This window comes from Capsella rubella, unplaced genomic scaffold (genome assembly GCF_000375325.1).
Source record: "Capsella rubella cultivar Monte Gargano unplaced genomic scaffold, Caprub1_0 scaffold_7, whole genome shotgun sequence".
NCBI lineage: Eukaryota > Viridiplantae > Streptophyta > Magnoliopsida > Brassicales > Brassicaceae > Capsella > Capsella rubella.
In genome coordinates, this window is record NW_006238917.1 from 14,732,584 (window position 1) to 14,755,204 (window position 22,621).

The 22,621-nt window shown below is 35.2% G+C and overlaps 7 protein-coding genes and 1 pseudogene across 9 annotated transcripts in view; 2 read left to right on the top strand and 6 right to left on the bottom strand.

Moving 5' to 3' along the window:
• Positions 1 to 71: 71 nt before the first annotated feature.
• Positions 72 to 2,045, bottom strand: LOC17879169. Its single transcript, XM_006286169.2, has one exon. It carries the CDS (start codon positions 2,023 to 2,025, stop codon positions 172 to 174), a length of 1,854 nt encoding a protein of 617 aa, XP_006286231.1. The 5' UTR covers positions 2,026 to 2,045; the 3' UTR covers positions 72 to 171.
• Positions 2,046 to 2,450: 405 nt separating this feature from the next.
• Positions 2,451 to 4,390, bottom strand: LOC17878800. The gene has a single exon (XM_006282511.2). It carries the CDS (start codon positions 4,388 to 4,390, stop codon positions 2,534 to 2,536), a length of 1,857 nt encoding a protein of 618 aa, XP_006282573.1. The 3' UTR covers positions 2,451 to 2,533.
• Positions 4,391 to 6,134: 1,744 nt separating this feature from the next.
• LOC17879023 (ethylene-responsive transcription factor 13) lies at positions 6,135 to 6,843 on the bottom strand. Its single transcript, XM_006282671.2, has one exon. It carries the CDS (start codon positions 6,771 to 6,773, stop codon positions 6,243 to 6,245), a length of 531 nt encoding a protein of 176 aa, XP_006282733.1. The 5' UTR covers positions 6,774 to 6,843; the 3' UTR covers positions 6,135 to 6,242.
• Positions 6,844 to 7,995: 1,152 nt separating this feature from the next.
• Positions 7,996 to 8,856, top strand: LOC17878820. Its single transcript, XM_023778554.1, has 3 exons — positions 7,996 to 8,218; positions 8,309 to 8,709; positions 8,809 to 8,856. Exons 1-3 carry the CDS (start codon positions 7,996 to 7,998, stop codon positions 8,854 to 8,856), a joined length of 672 nt encoding a protein of 223 aa, XP_023634322.1.
• A 426-nt stretch (positions 8,857 to 9,282) lies between these two features.
• LOC111829600 (glutathione S-transferase T3-like) lies at positions 9,283 to 10,529 on the bottom strand. 2 transcript variants are annotated; one of them, XM_023779092.1, is made up of 2 exons: positions 10,343 to 10,529; positions 9,283 to 10,132 (listed from the first exon to the last, which is right to left on the bottom strand). In XM_023779092.1, exon 2 carries the CDS (start codon positions 10,058 to 10,060, stop codon positions 9,299 to 9,301), a length of 762 nt encoding a protein of 253 aa, XP_023634860.1. In that variant the 5' UTR covers positions 10,061 to 10,132; positions 10,343 to 10,529; the 3' UTR covers positions 9,283 to 9,298. The 2 variants fall into 2 exon arrangements, with proteins under 2 accessions (XP_023634860.1, XP_023634858.1); XM_023779090.1 differs by having other exon boundaries at positions 9,283 to 10,094; positions 10,343 to 10,528.
• Positions 10,530 to 10,693: 164 nt separating this feature from the next.
• On the bottom strand, positions 10,694 to 13,313 carry LOC17878498 (eukaryotic translation initiation factor 3 subunit J-A). The gene is made up of 7 exons (XM_006284427.2): positions 13,159 to 13,313; positions 12,334 to 12,403; positions 12,005 to 12,123; positions 11,762 to 11,910; positions 11,443 to 11,590; positions 11,178 to 11,334; positions 10,694 to 11,006 (listed from the first exon to the last, which is right to left on the bottom strand). The coding sequence occupies exons 2-7, from the start codon at positions 12,344 to 12,346 to the stop codon at positions 10,918 to 10,920; spliced, it is 675 nt and encodes a 224-aa protein (XP_006284489.1). The 5' UTR covers positions 12,347 to 12,403; positions 13,159 to 13,313; the 3' UTR covers positions 10,694 to 10,917.
• Positions 13,314 to 13,930: 617 nt separating this feature from the next.
• On the bottom strand, positions 13,931 to 14,846 carry LOC111829466 (annotated as a pseudogene).
• Positions 14,847 to 21,974: 7,128 nt separating this feature from the next.
• LOC17877637 (protein TPX2) overlaps positions 21,975 to 22,621 on the top strand; it is a 3,247-nt gene continuing 2,600 nt past the window's right edge. Inside the window, exons 1-2 of one of the 2 annotated variants that reach the window (XM_006286249.2) lie at positions 21,975 to 22,202; positions 22,418 to 22,477. In XM_006286249.2, the coding sequence (XP_006286311.2) occupies positions 22,155 to 22,202; positions 22,418 to 22,477 (108 nt within the window). In that variant the 5' untranslated portion in view covers positions 21,975 to 22,154. Of the gene's footprint in view, positions 22,203 to 22,413; positions 22,478 to 22,621 lie in introns of those variants that run through there. The other variant, XM_023779497.1, reaches the window with a different exon arrangement.

Below are 22,621 nucleotides of genomic sequence, written 5' to 3' on the forward strand. Positions count from 1 at the left end.
GCATAGTAACTGCAGAAGTCAGAACAGTCTTGAGAAGTGTTTTGAAAACTGAGTATATTGCCAAAACTCAAGATAACATGTATGCTTTACTTGTTTCTATACAATCTTCTTCCACAATGAAAGCTATACATCAAAAACTAGTTTCTGCAGAATTTCAAATTTTTTACATCCCTAAGCCTCAGGTAGATTCAGCCAATCAAACTCATTATCTGGCAGCTCTTTAACCATCTCATCCACTCTTCTCTCAACAATCACATTGATTCTCCACAACACAATCTTAGTTTCCCATTTCATGCCTTTGATTGTATACAGTCTCCAAAGCAGACCCTTAATCAATTTGTACTCGCTCTTACCATACCATCGCATTTGTTTCTTCACAATGCTTTCCACATCTCTGAAAGCTCTCCTCACAACCCCAACTTCCATTTCTCTTTCCACAAGCTTTCTCACTGAATCTATCATCTTATGAGCAATCTCCTTAACGGATTTAGCGTGACCTGAGACCTTTATCAAGTGAATTGCTGCAAAGAAGGCACCCGTAAACGCCAAAACCCAGCAACTGTTATCTACCAACAACTCTGTTGGTGGGTCTAACCTTCTGCTTATCTCTGGGAGAAGAAATTCAATCACAGGAATCACAAACTCCTCATCTTCAAGCGGCATTGTTAAGCACTGTAAGACATAAACCGCTCTCTGGAACTCTGTTTTACTCGATGCAATATAATTGCGTAAAGCATACCACGTGACATCTTGGTGTTTGAACAGCTCATATGCAACATGACTCACAACCTCACCTAGGACTTTGAACATGCTGTCTGTGATTCCTTCTTGCCGAAGGCAAGAGATAAGCAATGGCTGGAGTTCTTTCATCACTGAAAAGTCTATATCCACTCTCATTGAAGTGTGATCAGAGAGTATGACATTGAGTTGTCTGATAGCAAATTCTCTGGTCCTATCTTCAATATCAGTTGACGCAAAGATTTTCAAAACTTCAAGTGATGATACAGTCTTCAAATGATCAAGCCAGCCACGATCAAATTCTTCTCTATGATCTAGGCTGTCCTGAAGTTGTACGATCGATGAGCTATGTTTTCTGGCAGGTTTACCCTGTGTTTGAACCAACCGATTGATCTTGCTTATAATCTCCTTGGTCTGTGCTCCAAAATCTTTGATCTCCATCATGAAAGCCATCACGACATGACATTGTCCCTTATTGTAACTATACAGACTCTTGTCTCGTGTCAAGAACCTCTCAAGATGTTCAAGCCCTCGTACCAAAAACTGTTCCATCCCCTTCTCCACTAGCTCTTTTACAGACTTCCCAATAATAGAAAGAAGATTATCTAAAACTTCCACATATCTCATATCCCAAAGCTGAATCCCCATTTTCACAACAGTTTCTAAAGCCAAGCTCCAATTTTCAACTTCACTCTTTACAGGATTAAGCAAAACCTTCTTAGCTTCATCAACAATTATGTTCATAAACTTGTCGATGAATGTACCGTAGACCGATGGCAAATCGACGAAGACGTGAAAAGCCTTGGCTGGTTCTGTACTCGCTAGCCAGAGGATACAATCACTGAGCTCGTGCCATCCACCATTATCGCAAATCAAAACATTGTAAGTTACAAGAGAAACGATTCTTCTAAGAAACTTCATGTCAGATTCTTTGGTTTCTTGCATCGTTAAGCATTCAATCACAAGTGGTTTGATTTCACGGAGAGCGACGCTGGAGAATTTGAAGTCGCGGTTTTTGAATTCGGCGAGGGTTTCAGAGAGGAGATAGATCGATCGGAATCTATTGACGCCGTTCGAAGAACGTCGATACACATGGAGAAGCTTTAGGGCTACGCAATTTGGGAAATTAGCAACGCAGAAATAGAAGAGAGTAAGCGCCGTTTTACATTCGTTTGTTTCTTTAGGCATTGAGATTTGTTCGACGAGAAGCTCTGCTCCTTCATGGCTTGGATTCGTGAGAAGGTCTTTCGCTTTAGACCTAAGATTCAAAGACTCTTCTTCTTCCATTTTCCCGAGAAAATGTTGGCTTCTCGTCTCAGACTCAGAATCTTCTGGGTTTTAGAGGGTTGAAGAAAGAGAAAGGAGGAGGTTTGATTCTATTATACCGGAACTAAATATAAACCGGAAATAACCGAAATTCATTTAAAACCATTCGGTTTGATTTTGATTAATCCGGACTTAACTTGTTTCTGTACAGTGTTCTCTCTACAATTGCAAACTGGTTTGATTTTATTATACCGGAACTAAATATAAACCGGAAATAACCGAAATTTATCTAACGGTTTGATTTTGATTAATCCGGACTTAACTTGTTTCTCTACAATTGCAAACTGGTTTGATTTTATTATACCGGAACTAAATATAAACCGGAAATAACCGAAATTTATCTAACGGTTTGATTTTGATTAATCCGGACTTAACTTGTTTCTGTACAGTGTTCTTTCTACAATAACAAACTATGTAAAGAAAGAAAAAAACAGATTCTGCAGGAACTTGAGAACTTCAGATGTACAAATCACAAAGCCTCATGTAGCTTCAGCCAATCAAACTCATCCTTTGGTATCTCTTTAACCTCCTTATTCACTAGTCTATCCAAGGTAACGTTGATTCTCCACAACACGATCTTACTTTCCCATTTCATGCCTTTGATTGCATAGAGTTTCCAAAGCAGAACCTTAACAAACTTGTATTCCATCGTTTGGTACCATTCCAATTGTTTCTTGACAATGGTTTCAACATCTCTGAAAGCTCTCCTCACAAGCCCAACTTCCATTTTTCTTTCCACAAGCTCTCTCACAGAATCTATCATCTTATTTGCAATCTCCTTAAAGGATTCAGCTTGGCTTGGGATCTTTATCAAGTGAATGGTTGCACAGAATGCACCAGTAAACGTCAAAACCCAGCTTTTGTTATCTACCAACAACTCTCTTGGTGGGTTTAGCCTTACTCTTATCTCTGGGAGAAGATTCTCCATCACATGGATCATAAACCCGTCATCTTCAATAGGCATTGTTAAGCACTGGAAGATATAAACCGCTCTCTGAAACTTTGTTTTGCTTTGTGATGTGATATAATCGAGTAATCCATACCATGCGACATTTTGGTGTTTGGACAGCTCATACACAACGTGGTTCAGCACCTCACCTAGGACTTTGAACATGCTGTCTGTGATTCCTTCTTGCTTAAGGCAAGAGATGAGCAATGGCTGGAGTTCTCTCATCTCTGAGATGTCTATTTCCACCTTCTTTGAAGTGTGATCAGAGAGTACAACTTCAAGCCGCCTGATTGCTATCTCTTTGGACCTATCTTCAACAGCATTTGACATAAAGATTTTCAAAACATCAACTGCTGACATAGTCTTCAAATGGATATACAAGCCACGTTCATATTCTGCTCCATCATCTTGACTTTCCTGAGGTTGTACGACAGGTTTGACCACTGCATTGTCCTCTGTTTTAACCACCTGATTGATCTTCCTTATAATCTCCTTGGTCTGTGTACCAAAATCTTTGATCTTGAACATGAAAGCCTTCACGAAATGACATTGTGTCTTATTGTAATTATACATAGTCTTGTCTCGTGACAAGAACTTCTCAAGATATTCAAGCCCTTGTACCAGAAACTGTTCCATCCCCTTCTCCACTAGCTTCTTTACAGAGTTCTCAAGAATGTTAATAAGATTCTTTATCAAATCAGCTCTCATCTCTGTATCCAAAATCTGAATCCCTATTTTAACAACAGTTTCTAAAGCCAAGCTCCAATCTTCAACTTCACTGTTCTCAGGACTAAGCAGAATCATCTCAGCTTTCCCTACAATTTCCGTCAGAAAAGTGTCAATGAACATACCGTAGACTGATGGCAAATCGAGGAAGACATGAAAAGCCTTGACAGGTTCTGTACACGCAAGCCAGAGGATACAATCACTGAGCTCGTCCCATCCACCATTATCGCAAACCACAACATTGTAGACTAAAATAGAAACGATTCTTCTAAAGATCTTGATTTCATTTTCTTTGGTTTCTTCCATCATCAAGCATTCAATCAGAAGTGGTTTGATTTCATGGAGACCGACGCGAGAGAATTCGAAATTGCGTCTTCTGAGTTCGGCGAGGGATTCAGCGAGTAAGTAGATCGATCGGTATCTGATGACGCTGTTGGAAGAGCGTCGATACACTTGGAGAAGCTTTAGGGTATAGCAATTTGGGAAATGAGTAGCGCAGAAGTTGAACAGAGCAAACGCGGTTTTATATTCCTTGGTTTCTTGAGGCATTGCGAATTGTTCGAGTATATTCTCGAATCCTTCGTGGCTTGGTGTCGCAAGAACATCTCTCGATTTCTCCATGAGATTCGAAGATTCCTTCGCCATTGCCATTTTTTTCCCGAGAAAATCTTTGGTTCTCGGAATCTTCTGGGAAAAATTTGGGTTTAAGGGTTGAAGAAGATGTTTTAAAAGAGTTAACCGAACGTAAACCGTTAACAAACCGAACATTAAATGAAATCATTCGGTTTGATTTAAATAAACCGGTCTGGTAGCCACGTTTCAACCCGTGGGTTTAAGCAAGTCCGACCCGTTTCCGTTTAACATAAGAAGAAGATCCATAGAGACTAGAGAGAGAGAGTCCGACCCGTGGGTTTAAGCAAGTCCGACCCGTTTCCGTGTCACTTCGCTTCCTCTCTTCTAAATCGGCAAATCGGATTTTGAGTTTCTGTATCCGACGACGGCGATGCTCTTGCATCCATCATACGAGAAGCTACTTCGTTTCCTTCGCTTTTCGCCTTCTCAGAGATTTTGCAGAGGTCTTGTCGAATCTTCGAATACTTAATCTTATTAAAGTTCATACTACATTGCATTGCGTAGGCTGTAACAGTTTGATTCTGGAATCATCATCTAGCTTAGAGTATTAGGGTTTATACTGGATCAGGAGTAGCCATATTTCTCAATTTTTGATATTGCTCTATTTGTAGTTCAATGGCTTCATTCATTGTTAGGTTTCTGATTGTTGATTGTGGCTGATTTGTTCTTTATTAGGGTTTCTACTGGATCATGATTAGACATATTTCTCAAGCTATATAATTGATGTTTAGGTTGAGTACATGAGAAGATCTGCTGGTTTGGATTCAAGATAAGATCAAATGGGCTGATTATATGAGTGAAGTGGACAATAGAAATCGAGAAGGAAGTAGAAGAGAGGGTGGAAGAAGTGAAAAAGGTCTATTTCCATGAAGGTACGAGTAGATTGTGGTTGAATGTTACACTTCTATGTTGGAGTTAGCTAGATTTGCTAAAATTTAGCATAGAGGATTGTTATGTTCTACACAACCAGCTAATGATATTGGCAGTCAATTATATGGTTTGCAGTACATGGTCCTCGGTTGGATGTAGTTAGTATTGTGTTTTGGAATGAGATGAACGCTCCCTTAACGATTCTAGAATCATGTGCATTCGCGAAACAAAATAGTACTTGATGTAGAACCAAAAGTTCGTAGTCTTTCCTAAGAGAGTAGCCACTAATTAATATTTGGCTAAAGTAGGTGATGATAATTGAGAATGGGAGACTGTTATGACTTGAACTATGTGACATGTTTTTTCTGTGTTGTAACTTACATTGTGGCAGAAGTTGCACACTGTGGGCAGGCCGATGTTGAATTCAGAGGGCAGGAAGAGTTATTTGGTGAACCAAGCGGAGTGATGAACTACGAAGAGAACCGAATCAGCCCCAAGAGGTAGGTGACTCTGTTACATTCTCCAAAACTTACAGTTCATCGGCTATGTAGGATCCTTAGCTCTCGGATAAGCTTTTTTCCTTGGTTAAGTAGAGAACAGATTGCCCTAAACCCATGGGAGGGTATCATAGTGAAGGTAGATTGATATGAAATGATAACGTACCTGAATAGTTATAACACCAACAGTCCTTGTAATATGATTTTGCGTTTTTAAGCGAGGGAGGGCATATCTTGAAAAGACATGAAGTATGATTTGGATGAGATAAGATTCATGGAAACAAGGTGGGAGAGATTGCTGTGGCATGTGTTCTCTACTCTAGTTGGTGAGATAGAGTGAGGTGGTGATAATTATAGCTAACTAAAGCCCTTTTGCTACCTGACTTTATTGTCAATTACAAGTCTGAACCTACTTTTATTCACTTTTGTAATCAATAAATATATAGATAGGGAAAATGAGAAAAATATGGACAATGAAAGAAGAACAATTTAAACAAATGAATTTATAATTGTTGTAGGTGTTTGTGTAATACAGACAGCTCTAATCCAAGGGAAGGAAGTGAAGCCGTCAGGTTAATTATGTTCCGCCGTTTAGCTGCCTGAGAAATAGGCTCCAAAGAACGCTGACGTTTGTGACATTGAGTGACTCTCACAGGCTCAGCCTGGTCAATGCAGCCAATAAGGTGAGGAAAGTTAAGCTTAGCCTTTGAGCCACGCATCTTGAAAGCTGCCTTGTCATAAGCCACCGCAGCCTCCTCGGCCGTCTCATAGGTCCCTAACCACAGTCTAGCTCCGTTCTTGTTCGGATCTCTGATCTCAGCAGCGTATTTCCCCCATGGTCTTCTCCTCACTCCTTTGTAATTTCCTCCTCTGCTTCGTGACAGCTCAGAAGAAGATGATGACGATGATGAATCTTCTTCTTCAACTGGAGATCTGGAAGCTGTGAGATCAATCTCGTCTTCCTCAAGAAGTTGCCTGCGAATCCAATCAAGAACTGCTGAGCCATTGTTATCCCATGTGAGCTCTGCTTCCATTTTGTTTTGTTCTGTGTTGTTTTTCTTCCTCAAGACTCTCACTGTGTGTTTGATTGTTTTGGTTTGGATCTTGTCTTTAACAGGTAGGAGAAGATATATATATATAAAGGGGAAAGGAATTATTCAGACGCAACTTCTCAATAGTATAGTATGGGAGTAGAGTATAATATTGGACCACTATGGAGTTGCTTGGAAGTGCAGAATCAATCACGTTTTACTCAATGTTTCTTCTCTCTATTTTATTAGTATTATAAAAAAAGAGAACAGACAAAGGAATCTTGAACCAATCTAGTTTTCGTGCTTACTCGTTTTGGTTGCACGCAGCACGAAAGAGCTTATTATATAGTATTAATGCTATTTTATATCCCGCAAAGGCGCAAACCAAAAAGCATGACGCGGTTGTATCACATTATCCTAAACTGGCAAGAATTAACTAGTGCATTACCACTAATTAATTATAAAAAATCTAAAAAAATTAGATCGAAATACAACTAAATAGAGAATATATGAGATAACTTATATATAATTTTCGTGTATTTTTACCTTATAATATGAAATATTTTTATAGAAATGAGATAATCTCATAAGAAATTATTTTTTTTCAAAAGAAAATAAAATGTTTAACAATAGAAAGAAGTTGAACCAATGGTGGTGTTTTTAAAGAAATTGTTTGGTTTGGTTGTAAAATATATAAGACAATTTATTTGTTTATACATATGTGAGTATTTATAGTCCTTTTTTTTTAGGTTTAATTGCTGACTATATATTAAAAAAAAAATTGTATTATATTATTTCCTTGATCCTTTTTATATTTTATTGTAAGAAAAAAGGTAATCCTTTTCTTGTAGAATTAGTAACTTAAAATTAGAATTATTTTATAACTTTATAATTTCTATTTTCAATGAGAACATATGTATTAGAATTATTATTTTTTAAATTATTAGAATTCTCTACAATTTTTTTTGTTTATTTATAAATTAGAATAATCATTTTTACTTTATTTTTTTAATTATTTATTAATCTGGATGTCCAAATTAATCCACTAAAATTCATGTCCAAATCGTTTTGAGGACCGGATCACTCGTACTGGGCCACTAAAAACCCAATGGGCCACTGTCGGTTTTTGTTTGTATATAAAAACGATTACTCCCTGGATGTGCTTAGTGTTGTCCTAACTGCGATTTGTTTCACGTCTGATTAGATTTTATTCAGCAACGAACATATGGTGATGACGAAAACAGCTGTGTTCTGGGACATCGGGTCCTGTCCCGTTCCTTATGGTTATGACCCTTGTCTGGTCGGTCCGGTTATAAAATCAGAGTTGAAGAGATCAGGCATCTCTGGCCCTATCACCATCACTGCCCTTGGCAAACTAAAACTCATCCCTACTGATGTCCTTAAATCACTCTCTTCCTCTGGAATAGCTCTTAGAAACGTCTCTCAAGGTTTAGTTTTATTTATTTATTATGATTTTCTATTTTTTGTTGCATGCATTGTGTTATTGAGTTTGCTATGTGTGTTTGTGAATATAACAGGTTTAGGTGGTATTGTGGCATGTTTGTTAGTTTGGAAATTTCGTAATACAGCTCCAGCTAATTTAATGGTCATATCCAATTTAAAGCTCGAACCCGATGTTGAAGTTGAGCCACATATATTCAAGAATCTAGTTTCCGAGCTAAGTTTGAAAGGAAACAGACTTCTTTGGGCGTATCCATGTGTTCCTTCAGAGCCATCATGCTTCTCTGCGGTTGTTTCTAAAACATGGCTATGGACAAGCTTGCTTGAAGCTCCCGTTGATGATTCTGATCATGAACTAGTTGTTTCCAAGGACAAGTGTGTATTATCTCGTCCCTGGTATTGTAGTGTATGCCATGTTGAGTGTCATAGCTTTGAAGATTTCACCACGCATCTCAAGAGTGAACAACATGACAAGAGGGTAAGCATTGACTTCTCTGCTCTTTCTAAGTATTGTATCAATACGATTTTGTTCATTTCCTCAATTCCATTGGTTGTGTATTTGGTTGTGATGACGCAGGAGTTGCACTTCTTGGGACTAATTGAGCATCAACAGACAAATGTGTAGATGCCAGATAAGGTTGTTGAAGGCTTGAAGCTACTATTTCCTTGGTGAAGAAGCAACCAAAAGCATGATTTAATATCTCATATCTTTAGAAATAATTTTTAGTGTAATAGTTTTTAACAGAGAAATCTGATGTCTCATAAACAATTCAGTCCAACAGAGAGACATATATGAACAAGACACACTCAACTCAAATGGTGTCTTGTTCTGATACTTTTGTTTCCCACAATGAAACGAGAATAGAGAGACATATATGAGAATGCCACTTTCGAAACCTGAAAAAGAGAACATGAAACAGATCAAACCTGATTCATTAGACTGATTCAATCAAACATACAAACTGATTCATTATACAGAAGATATCAAGATCAATACAAACAAAATAAGATCAAGATTATAACCGAAAGTTCTAAAGATTATGATACAAACATAAACAGAAACTCATTCAAACATTAGACAACATGTCAGTTATTAGTTTGTTCTTCAAAGCCACTTCCAAATCAGAAAGTGGCTCTTTTTTTGCAAGAAGAGTTTCCAGCAAATTGTTCTTCGACAGCCTCTGCTTCATTGCCCAATCCTTTTGCTTTATCTCCCACATGCCTTGAAACTCCAACAGATTAGACTTTACTGCCTTAACACTAGGAGGACGAGCTTGATCCTCATCTGGAAAAGAGCTTGATGACTGTGCAGAGAGATCATCACACTTTCTTCTCTTTAAAGCTCTATTATCTATACTAGACACATAGCTACACCATTTTTGATCATGCCTTAGCTCTCTCCACGCATACTCAAGGGTGAACTTCACCTTGTGTTCATTGAGGTAGATCTGGTAAGCCAAATTCATAACATCATCATCACCCTGGCCACTTGATTTCTGTTTTGTTGCAGCCTCAAAACTCACAACAAACTTGCATACCATATTGTTGATCTTCCACCACCTTTGTCTACAGGTAACGCGTTTTCTCTTTTCCAAACCAGCTAGCTTAGAACTAGCAGCATAGTAAGCTGCAACGCGTGACCAAAACGAACCTTTTTGCTCATTCTCTACAACAATAGCATCCTTACTAGTGTTGAGCCAAGCTGAGATGAGCATCAAGTCTTCTTTGCGTGACCATTTCCTTCTTTCTTTACGCTCCTTAGGTTGATCTTCGTCTATGCTTGGATCTTTATAAATCTCAATCTGATTTGGTTGTTGAATCTTCCTCATTTCCTCATTCTCACCAAACTGATTTGGGTTTTGACTGTTTTCACAGATTTAAAAAGCTTGAAACGACAAAAACTTAAAACAATATGCCAACCAAAACAGAGAAACAAAGCAATCATTAATAAGAAGGAAGTAAAGACTGATTATTTACTCAAAGAACCCTAACTGTGCTAACATGAAAGAACCCTAATTTTTCTAACATTAAAAATCCCAATTCAGATAAACCCTAATTACAATCACAGCTAATAAACCCTAATTCACGAACAAAAATAGAAAGAATCATACCATGAGAAAGAGATTTGAGGCATCGATTTCACCAAAACATTCCGATTTTGCTCCAAGCCAATCTTCGATTTGGGGATTCAAGCTTCTCTCCGATTTGGTCTTCCGAACTCGCAGATGGTGACTAACCTCGGTGGAGCTGTTGTTCACGGCGGAGAATCGAGAATTCCGATTTCACTGAGGGAGAGAAGAGAGAGACACGAAGAGTGTTTTATCAGAATTGTGGTGTCTAAAATTTTAGCCAATCAAAAGCAGACACGTCATCGGTTCTAAAAAGTTCTGAAAACTCTCAACTTTACTGTAGTTTGGGTAAGCCATTTCCAATTTTGTGGGTCTCTTTAAGTTCTTTTAGTGTTCATTCAATTCATATGATATAAAAAGGTTTTTGGCAGCAAAAAAGATCTGGATTACACCATTTTTATCAATCAAACAGAGCAAAGAAGAACAGAGTAAAAGCTATGTTTCACTTCAATGTATAGAGAGATATCAAAACCGGCCGATGATTTAAACGTCTTCTCAAGTTACAAATCCTATAGGAGGAGGCAAAACTTGCAATCTCCACCAAAATGGCATTTTTCTCACATGAAATCATCATCGTCCATCGCACCATAAGGACCCGAAACAAGATCGTCGTCAGGCTTATCCACATGAAGTTGTTTCTTCTTACCTAAACAAAACACATCGAAAGGAAAAAGGGACCGGTTTGATCAGATATGTTTGAAGCAGACATGTTTAGCTTTAAAAACATCTAATTCACAAGTCTAATACAGAGAAACCGTTCTATGGAGGTAAAATCGAAAGAGCAAAGCAAAAAGAACCGACTGATTGTGGTGTGTACCTGTCTTCTTTTTGCCAGCAGCTTCTTTCTCCGCCTTCAATTTTTCATTTGCTATTGCTGTAATGGACGAAGCAACGTCTTTAACATCTGCTGCTTTCATATTGACCACAGAAAGTCTCATCACTGCTTTGAGTAGACCAATATAGTGAAAACTTTTCTGCAAAACAGCAGACATAGTTAAAAATATGGGTTAACTGGTCTTATCATACAGAAAGAAGTATCAGTTGGCTAAGACAGAAAGCAATAAGAACAGTATAGTGCATACCTCAAATGGTACAAGCCTCTGAGATATTAACTCAGCATATTCCAAGAAATCGCTTTCAGACTTGGGAATAAACATGTCGACGTTTTTCTCAACAGTCTTTACTCCAAAGAGTTCAGCAGTTGACTGGTAATCAGCTTCCTCCACAAGCCTGAGATAAGAATAAATTAAACATAAGCATACTGGGTACTAGTCTTCATAAGTCTACAACCTCTATCACATGCTCTTTACAGTACTAGAAATTACTACTTTTCTAGCTAAACCATATCAATGCAGAACAAACAAAATAAGCATATGTAAGTGAAATATTTCTAAATTCTACCTCTGCATGCGAAGTTTCTCAGCAATTGGATCTAGAGGTTCTTCCCTTGATGATTCTTTTGAAGCTTCAACAGTTTTAACCTTCTTTTCAACAGCTTTAGCTCCTGCTTTCTTTGGAGCCTTCTCAGGAGCAGGCTTTACCACAGGTGGCTACAGAAGAAACAAAGATTGTTAGCCGTATCCTCAAAATCAAATAAGAAACAGAAACCAATAATAAAAAGTATTTACGGAAAGAAAACTATACCGGTGCTGTTACATCTTCCTCCTCCCAAGAGTCCTTGATATCATTCTCATCCACATCCTCATCATCCCAGTTACTTTTCAGTTCAACTTTTGCAGGAAGTGGTTGAAAGTCCTCGGCCTCTGTAATCAGAAAGGAATACCTTAAAGTGAGAACTCTAATATATTTTCATTATAACAACAGAAAAAAGCCTATATGTGCTGCATAAAGCCAGTACTAACTTTTACATAGTCAGTGAGAATAATGCAAAACTAGAAAACATTACAGTATATTCAGTAATCACCGACGCATATAGAGCGTGTATAAACAATCTTAAGGTACGACAGTCTTACCCCAATCATCCATATTTGTTGCCAATTATCTACGACAAGTACAAGCTGCTATCTGAATCCAACTGAAATCCTGCACAGAACAAAACAAATATCATTCAGCAGGGCTTCTCGGAACAAAAAAAAGTCTTGCAACAGTGATGCTTACATCTAATTCATACATTACATTTATATCCTGAACGTACCACGGAACAAAACTCCTATCAACCCATTCATAATTGCCCAAAAACCCTGCTAGAATTACTTTGAAGGTCAAAATTTCACAAGTTAAGAACTTAAAAACACTTTATCATGCATAAACACTCTAGTCCTACACTACTTGACATGTGAATAGAACCACTAATGTACAAGCATAGAGCCTCCTTACAGGGTAAAACAGAACTTTCATGGTCTCACGTAGATGTCAAACTAAACAAAACACACCAAAATGCATCAGAATAAGAACTTTCAAGGAACTCCTCAAGCAAGCATGATCAGCGTTAAACAAAACAGATGATAATAGAGCATTCAGAGTAACCTTACAAACAATTAACTCTACTCGTTTCATGCTTGTCTTAGCAATAGAAATTCAAAATAGGATTCAACTTTAAACATCATCAATCACACAAAAGAACATATCAAAACCCCAAACAGAGTTCCACTGATCGATCAAAGTGTAATCCAACCCAATTAATGATAAATTACAAAACTTTATAGGATAAATCAACAACCCAATTAACAATAAACAGCCACTGAGCTCTACAAATCCCAAACCTAAACATGCAATTCAAGTAAAATCGAAGCCAATTGAGAATATACTAAGCCAACGGAGGAGGAAGAGAAAGCTACCCAGTGAAAGGCTGAATCCTGAAGGTAGGTTTCAGCCGGAGAAGAGAAATCGCCACCACGAAAACGAAAAAGATGAAAACTTTCCGATGTGAAGCAGACGAAACGACAACGAAGAGAGAGCTTTTGTTCGGTTGTGCGTCGTTTTAATGGGATTTTAGGGTTTTCTCTCCCCTTTCTCTACAATATTCGCATTTAAGTTGAATTTACTATATTATTTTTTTCCTTATTACTATTATATAAAAGTCAAATTTCTCAAAATTACTCAAATTTATCTCATAAAGAAATATATTTGCGGATTGATGATTATAGAAAACATATTTTCATAAAATACCATTATTAGTTTTAGTTTTCAAAAATATCACTATAAATTACTTTTTCTGAAATTATCACAAAATTATTTTAAATGATTTGAGTTTTTATGAGTTTTGTGAAAAATTATAAATCCATAAAGGTCATTTTTAGTGTTTTTGATATTTTTTGACTAAACAAATTTGTAATGGTATTTTTGGAAACATACATGTTGATTGTATTTTCTTGCAACAAAAATTTAGTTTAGTAGTATTAGGGGTGTTTCTCAAATATTAATGAATTTTTCAATAGTTTTATTTTGTCATTTATTTACTCGTCCAAATATACTGATATTTTCTAAGAAAAAAAAAACTCTAACTATTTTATTGGTTAAATTTATCATGAATATAATAATAGAGATATTGTATTTTAGTTAACTTATCTTATAAAAATACTTTGGTTATTTGATTGGTCAAAAATATTTTTACAAATATCCCCTTTTGATGAGAGATATGAACAAGAGGTTTCGATTATAATAATAATTATTTTCTATTAAGTACGAAAGATCATACGAACACATCTCTCGCGTTATAATGGCATAAACCTTAGACCATTCTTGTTTTACCACCCGCATCACCATGGTGATATTTTTTTGTAGCAAGTAAAGCTATCTTTCCTTGGTAATTCACAAACCTAGAGAAACCAAAGCACATACAATCGATTGGTTGGTATATATTGCAATGGAATCATCAAACTTTTCAGTCGCGACATAGAATTTCACTTATCTATGTCCATGTTCTGTGTGAGCACCATAATACACAACCCCTTCAATGCATATCCCTTTGGTTACAGGAGAATGAATATTCCCAACCTCGATCACTTTCCATGAACCTTGGCATCCCAAATGTAAACACTTCCACTTTATAAGGACAGTTCAAACATTCTTTTGAGAGAAACAAGACTTTATATTGAAAACTTATAGGATCATATCCCATATACCATGTCTTGTACGGTTTATAAGAACCCGACCGGGGCAAAACTACGCCTTTACCTAGGGCAGGATTGCATATCTGCAATTGATTCTTGTATTCGATACATATCAAATTATTGACACAATAAGGCGTGTAGGTGTATTATCGACGCAATATGTCTCATTGATAACCAAAGAAGGATGAGATGGTGTGAAGAAATGCCAATGAGACAATGTGAATAAATCAGGAGAAGCAAACATGACACCGACACGTGGCTGACGAGTGGATCAGCATCGAGATTTGTATGCGTTGATGAAATGTTTGACTATGGATGATTGAGCTCCATAGCTTAGATACACATAGAAATATCGCTAGGGGTTTCACAGGCAAGCATAGAAAGATTTCTACCAAAAGATCTTCAGAAAACATATTTTAATCAACAAAAAAATTACTAATTTTACTGTGTATTAAGAGTTATTTTTTGTTTCTGATATATAATAACCATGATTATAGCTAATATATATACATGTATGCAATGGGCCAAATTTGCTTAATCATTCATAAAAGATTGACTTGACTAACTTTTTTGTAAAAAGGTATGTAAATTAAATTCGTGTCTAAATGGAGACAATTTAGGCACGAAGTCCAAGAAGAAGAAGATGAAGCATAAAGAATTGCCTCTCCCATCGGTATTTCTCCATAGTTAGCTTCTAATTGTGAGTGAAGCTTTCTTGTAAGGCTAGATCTCTCAGGTGGGAATTTTGTCCGGCGACGTGGTTGTCTTCCGGCGAGTTTACTTTCTGAGATAACTTCATTCTCTCTCTCGTTTTCGAGCCTTTCTTGTTGCATACTGATTTATTCGGCCGATTTTCCTGGCATGAGACCACCTCCAGCACCACCACCGGAGTCTCTGTCTTTACCAACTCCCCCAGATCCACCGGATCCTCAGGACCGCTCCTCTTCCGACGATTCTCATGCTCAGCCGCTGATCCTACTACACACCACCAGTCCTAATCGAGTTCGCAGCTCTGACGTCCCCTCACCGCCGCTCCTCTTCTTTGTCGGAACTTTACTCCGCTGTCCACTGCCGTGTGTAGTCCGTGTCGTTTAAAACGCCACCGCCACATGGTCATCATTCCACACTCTCCAAAGGTGAACCCATGGTTTTCAATTCACTGTTTGGACCAAAAAAATGGGATTAGCTTATTGGGCCAAGTTTGGATGGGCTTGTTGTTAGACCAAAAGAAGAAGGTTTTTATTGGGCCTTAGTACCCTAAAATTCATCCTCCTCTTTTTTCTCAAACGATCCCTTCATCGCTTCATAGCTCTTAACTTGCTTCACCACCAACCATCACACTTCATCAAGCCACGACACCTTCTCGGCCTCGTTGTCAGAAGAGTTGTTTGCTTGGCATTCACAATCAACGTATCCCCTCTCCTTTTCCTCCAGGTATAGTCCTCTTTTTCGCTTTCTGCTTCTTTTGATATGGGAAGTTATGAGATGATCGTTAAGAGGGCTCTAGCTTTGTGGAATTCAGATCTAATTCTTTTTCCTGTAGTGGCCTTGGATACTCTTGGATCCACATTTGTGCTGTCTTGTAGCACTCTTATCGCCTTAGTGCGACCCTTTCCTGCAATATGCAGATTCCATCTCGAATTGGCTTTGTTAGAAGCCGTCTTGTGGCAGCTTGAAAAGAAATCTTTTCTCTCTTCCATCGTTCAAGATATTCTGGTTCACTAGGGCTTTTATAGTTCTCATCTGGTCTTTTATAGTTCTCTTCTCTCTTTTAAAGAGCTTATAATCCTCTCGAATACTTCACTTGTGTCTAGTGGTATTGTTATAGGGAGCATTGTCGTCAAGATTGTTCTGCTTGGAGCATAAGCGAGGATTGTTGTTCAAGACCGTTCTCGTTCAGCTTTTGTTGACTATTTGACTTTGGAGACTTTGTTTCCTCTTGGTGATTCACCTTCACCCCTATTTTTAAGTCTCCTTTGGAGCTTTGTTGTTGTTTTTGACTTGCCTCCTTACATGATCTCCTTGTTGGTCGTTGTTTTAGTTGATTTGGCTCTTTGTAGCTTTGATGTATCCTCCGTTGGTGGAGGCTAAACTTATCTCCTTTTGAATGAAATCCTTAGTTTGTCCAAAAAAAAATTGGAGACAATGCAATTAACAATTGGGACTACATTTTTCTGTATAGATTGAAATCGGCATCTAAATATTTAAGTCAATACAATTAAAGATTACAACTTGAATTTTTTCTTACTTTTTAAAAATAAATCAAATGCCTTAGTAAGGATCTAAATTTTTTTATCTTATATGTAACGCATGTGTCCAAAATATAGGTGTCGGTTGACATCACTAATTTTGGTGATTAACCGGTTCAATTTTGGAAATTATTCGGTTTGGTGAAATTAAGAGAAACCCTAAAAGTCTTTTTTTTTTTAATTTGAGGCAACCTTCTTGTTGTCTCTAGTTATGTTTTGTTGCTTCCATTGAAAGAGTGAAAGAGAGTTTGGCATGTGAAGAGTTCTTGAGGCTTAAGAACAGGTTTTGGAGGGGGTTTAGAGGTTCATGAAGCTTGTTTCTAGTGCTATAAAGTAGAGATCAAGGAGCTCGTGTCTGGTTGTCTAGTTGTTCCTCATTTTCCTTTAATCCAAATCAGAGGGTGGGTGGATGACCATGATTTATCTAAGCATTAAGATCGTGTGGTTTGTGTTGTTGATTGATTTTCTTTATCTTAATATACTTTTATTAACATTTAACAAATTTGATGATGATGACGACGGATTCATGAGATTTTTAAATATTTTTTAAGGTAAATTAAAGAGAAAAATGCAAAAAATGTTGATTTGAAAGATTTGTAAACAAAGCACGCGGTCAATCTTCATCGTCTTTTTTTTTTTTTTTGGTCGACCATTTAATTTTATTAAACAGAAGGTAAATTACAGAAGGATTTAAACATTACACGTATACAAAAGTTTACAGTGTAGAAACTAAATTTAGCAATAGACACGTGTTCTTCTTGGCCACGTCACGTATCTTGAGGAAGCACACCACCGTAAGCTTTTGCCGATGTCTTCACGATTCCGATCAAGCTCCTTAGATTGATAGATTCATCCTTTGCTTGATGGAGAACTTCTTTCCTTCTGTCAATTTTCTTCTGCCGATCTCAGATCCATCCAAGAGATATGTCAAGTTTTTCTGGTTTCTAGAATAAAACTCTTCAAATCTTCTCCAAAGATCATCAACTCCGGGAAGCTCCACCACCGAATACATCCAGATTTGATGCAATTCTTTTCTTTGCTCTTATGATATGAGTAAAATAAAGCGATGAAGATATTACTCCACAAATAGTTGAAGAGATTGAAGAAAATTTGGAAGGATAATCAGATAACTTTGACTAAAAGAAAACACAAATGGATTAGAGATCTAGATCTCGCTAAAACGAGAAAGAAACCGGACTTAACAGGTGCAAAAGTCCAGAATTTAGCTGGAAAACTATTTTACAAGATAAACTCCGGTGTACCGGAAATCTCCTTCTCTCTCTGAAAGATAGAGAAGCGATAAGAGAGAGAAGCTATGTACGCATGTTGATCGGACCCAAACAAATTTTTTTTTTCAAGGTTTAGTTAAAAGAAAAATGTGCTGACACAATTTTTTTCTCTAATCATATTTTATAGCATTCACCCGCTGTATTGCTATAACATACACCAAAAATTAATCTCATAGCATTTTACACACACTATGGCTGTAAATGGTTACTCTAAAAATGAATGAGATAAAAATAATGAGATGAAAATAATTAGGATGAATAGTTTTCATCTTGTTCATCTCCTTTGAGGTGGAGGAATTTTTTTCTTTTTTTCTCTTCTTTATTCCTCTAATATGAGTTTTTAACTCACCTCTTTTTTCTTAAAGTTTTTGTCACATACTATATATCTTCCAAATTATATGTTTTCCAAACGTACAGAACATAAATCCAAATTATATCATTAAAAATAATTGGTAAAAAATACAAGATTTTAATTACAGTCACAAAATTTTAGATTAATCATTTTTTTAAAAAAAAAACATTTAGATAATTCATGCTTTCAGCAAATTTTTTTTTTTTTTTAGTAAACTCTTCCAGCAAAATCCTAAGAGCATGTTTGACTACAGAAGAAAACTGTAAACAAAGTGTTGCGGACATAAGTTATACGAAGGAGAATATTTCCTCTTTGCTCTGTTATAAGTTATAACCTTAATTATATTCAACTTCACAATTTTTGGAACCTTGTAATTAATTGACCGAGACTTTAGGAACATTTTTTACGTGAGTGCGTTCACTAATAAATACAAAATTATCAAATATGTCAATTTGGAATGAGTTGCATGATGTAAAAGTATCAAATTGCTCTTATCAAAGCAAATAGTTCACCACAATAATTTTACAGAGTTAATTACTCAATAAGGACTTTTTTCAAATGGCATTTTTGGTTTTACATTTTGGTAAATTCTTATAGATTTTCTATTTTTCAAGTTAGAAAATGTAATTAAACACGCGTTTTACTCGTTATGTTTGGGTTTAGTCGGTTCTAATTATCTTTAGGGTTTAATATTTACTATAAAATGTGTCTTTTAGCAAAACAAAATAAAAAAATAAACATCTTTAAAAGTTCAAAATTGACAAATCCACAAGATTTTAGCAAAAATGGCACATACATAGAATTTGCCCTAAAAATGGCAAAATCCGTAAAAATCTTTAATTTTACAATGTAAAAGTAGAAATTTATATTGGCGAATGTATAGTACAATTTCGCTAGGAATGAGTTGCTTACAGAAAAAATGCATGCATGCGTCGCCTCAAAATTGTGCTTAAAACTCAAGAAACCACGAAATTAAGTATTGGTCGGACGTAATAAAACGTTTTCAATCTATTTGTTTAGTTAAAAATATGGCTCTTGGATTGCCAAACATGACAATGGATTCTCAACCTCCAATTAGTTAAGATATCTCACCTCAAATTAGTTTTTTTTTTTTTTGGTAGTACACCTCCAATTAGTTAATGGTATATAAACTATATATGTGGGTTTTTTTAATAGTGAGTATCATTGATCGTTCATGCAAAAAAATGTATATTCGAGAATGAAGAAATCAGAGACATGAGCTATAAAATTCCACGAACCATTACCATTTAGCATAATCTAGCATGCTTTTATAAATTACAAAATATATAGTTACATATCCAAAAAAACAATCCTATTTATTGAATATATAATAATATGCTCAAGCATATAATAATAAACAAAGATAAATATAGATAATATTACTAGACGGCCAATTTCATATCAAAGCTCAGTATAGTATATATACGTCAATCTCACACATGTCTTTCATGGATGTTACGTGGTCAATTTATCACTAAACCCTAATCATGCATGTTTTTTTTTTTTTTTTTGACACAAAAAAAATACACAAAAGACTTGAGTTTAAAGGTTTGCATGAGTTAGGTTACTTTTCCAATCACTGACCTAACTTAACAGTATGACATTCCTCTTAACCATTTTGCATTATTCTCTCATTAATTTTGAGAAAAAGGTCTTCTGATTACGATTAACAAAATAAAAATATAGTATAATAAGACAGAATAATAAACAGTTTTGTCGACCACTATCTCCGAAATAGAGTACTCACCAAGAAACATTTCAAGATTTGGGGTTTGTTAGGCTAACAAACGTTTGGGAAAAAAGAAGGCCACGATCGATATAAGTCCCTTAAAGAGAACGTGACTCCAAAGTGTACAAAAGCATTCACTTACGGCAGTGTATTCAACGAAGTGGAATTCTAAAGAGATTTGTATAGAATTTATAAATTTTATGTTATTTATATATGTATTTTTAAAAGTTTCATTAAATCCAATGTGTTGAACTAATGATTCAAAAATTAACCTTAAAGTCCATTATTACTGAAAACAATTTGTGGATTTGATTTTTAATGATTTTGAAAGATTTGAGAGGAGTTCATTAGTTAATAAATACAGAAATACAAATCTCATGATTTTATGTGATATTTGAAAGTATTTTACAAAAATCATATGAACTTTCTTTAAATCATCAAAATCATTTAAAAATAAAAACTAGAAAAAAAATCATTTTAAATTATACTTTAAATCGCCTTAAACTATTTCTTTATCATTTAACCATATATCAGTGAATTAAGAATCAGTTATCAGTAATTTTGGATATTCTTTCTTTGGTAATTGTCACATTTGAAGGAATATGATATTCTCATATAATATATCATAAAAGCCTATTTGACATCAAGAAGTTAGTGAGCGGTATGCATGGTTAAATAAATTAAATACTTTTAATTAAATCTCAAATGTGATATGTGAAGGAACGTAATGGAATGCATTACGAAAATTGCGGACATGCATGAGAGGGAGGTTTAAGCAGAAAGTTTGGTGCATGAGAGCTCTTCAACTTCGCTTTTTGTCTCACAATATTATCAACTTAAGACTCTCTCACACTTCATCATAAATTGGCACATATATATATATATGTTTATGGAGAATATAGTAAACTTCTATAAATTAATAACATAAGGACTGTAATATTCTATTAATTTATCGATATTTAAGTTAAATCGAAAACATAATTTGGACAGAAAAATATACTAATTTGTCATATATTATTTTATAGAGGTCATATTGTAATATTTTTATTCTTTGAAATTGTACTTAAAGTCCTTCGAATTTTACAAGAAATTATATTGAGAATATCATATTGCTTCAAAATTCAAATATGACAATTATTCCTGCGTTTATGATTATAGCTATTAATAATCATCAAAAGCATAATTGTACGTACTTGTGAGTTTTGAAATCCTTATAACACTTATACAATATCTTTATGTTTTTCCATCATTAATAAACCAATCTAAAAATAATACTATAGTATCCATATACAATTTATATATATGTTATATTATATGTATATGATTTGACGGTCATTAGTTACAATTTTTGTAACTATACAAGTTATGTAAGTTTTTGGATCTAATTAAGAAAGCATAGTAAATCATATAAATGTACACAATAATAATCAAACATCTATTGATTTTGTATTGTCATCAGTTACATATGCTTCGATGTCACTAATATATATGATTTACTTCATTATATGTTGCCAATTCTATAGTTAATATAATAAAATTTTCACTAATAAAGTTTCACACCATCGTGTTGTTTTAAGAATCTTAGTATCACACATATCATATAATTGAAATGTTCTTTGATTATGAAGGTTTTAACACAGAGAAAGATGTACATGCATCCAAAATAGAACATACATGACTTTACATTACTTACTCTATAATACACATTCAATTTTTTTGAACATTATCATATAAATATGTGAATAAAAACCCTAATAAAAGCTTGTTGCTGATGCAGCAACAGACGCCACTTAAGAAAGCTACTAATGTCCAAACTTGAATGTGTGTGTTTTTGCTTCGTTCTTCACTCTCTATAAATTCACTTCATGATCTCTTCTCTCTTTTCACTCATCATCAAGTTATATTTTTTATTTCACTTCTTTCTTAATTTAGAGAGTTCATAATATATATATATAAGTTGTGTTGAAGAAAGAGTTCGTAAAGAAGTGTGTCTTTTGGTTTGAGTTATTCGTTATTATATATATACATTTGTTTTAACAACCACACTTATTATTATATTTTTTCTTACTTACTTCCTAAACATGTGTACTGGAAAATCATCATCATACACAAAATCCTCACCCAATAAGGTTATTCAATAATTAGTTACTTTTTCTTAAGCTACTTCAATAATTGGGTTACTTTAGTTGTTACTAATTTTGTGCACCTAGCTATATGTATATAAACGTAATTATTTTCACATGTGTATTTCAAAATGTGCACGTTTTGTAAATATAATATTATCTTAAAGAAAGAGACTTACATATTGACAAATGTGTTCTTTTTTTTTTTGGTGTTGTCAAAGTTTGGGAAAACAAGTCCAACTTCTTCTGTGATCTCCATGGGTTCCAGTGGTAAAGGAATGGTGAGGATACGATTCCAATTTTTTTCTACCGAGGTGTATTAAGCATTAATCTAAAGACCATAGTTTTTTTTTTTTTATTTTTTATACTAAATTGTTCTTACTTTTAACAGGTTAGTTCTTAAGTTACGTTAAGGTTTGGGTTTC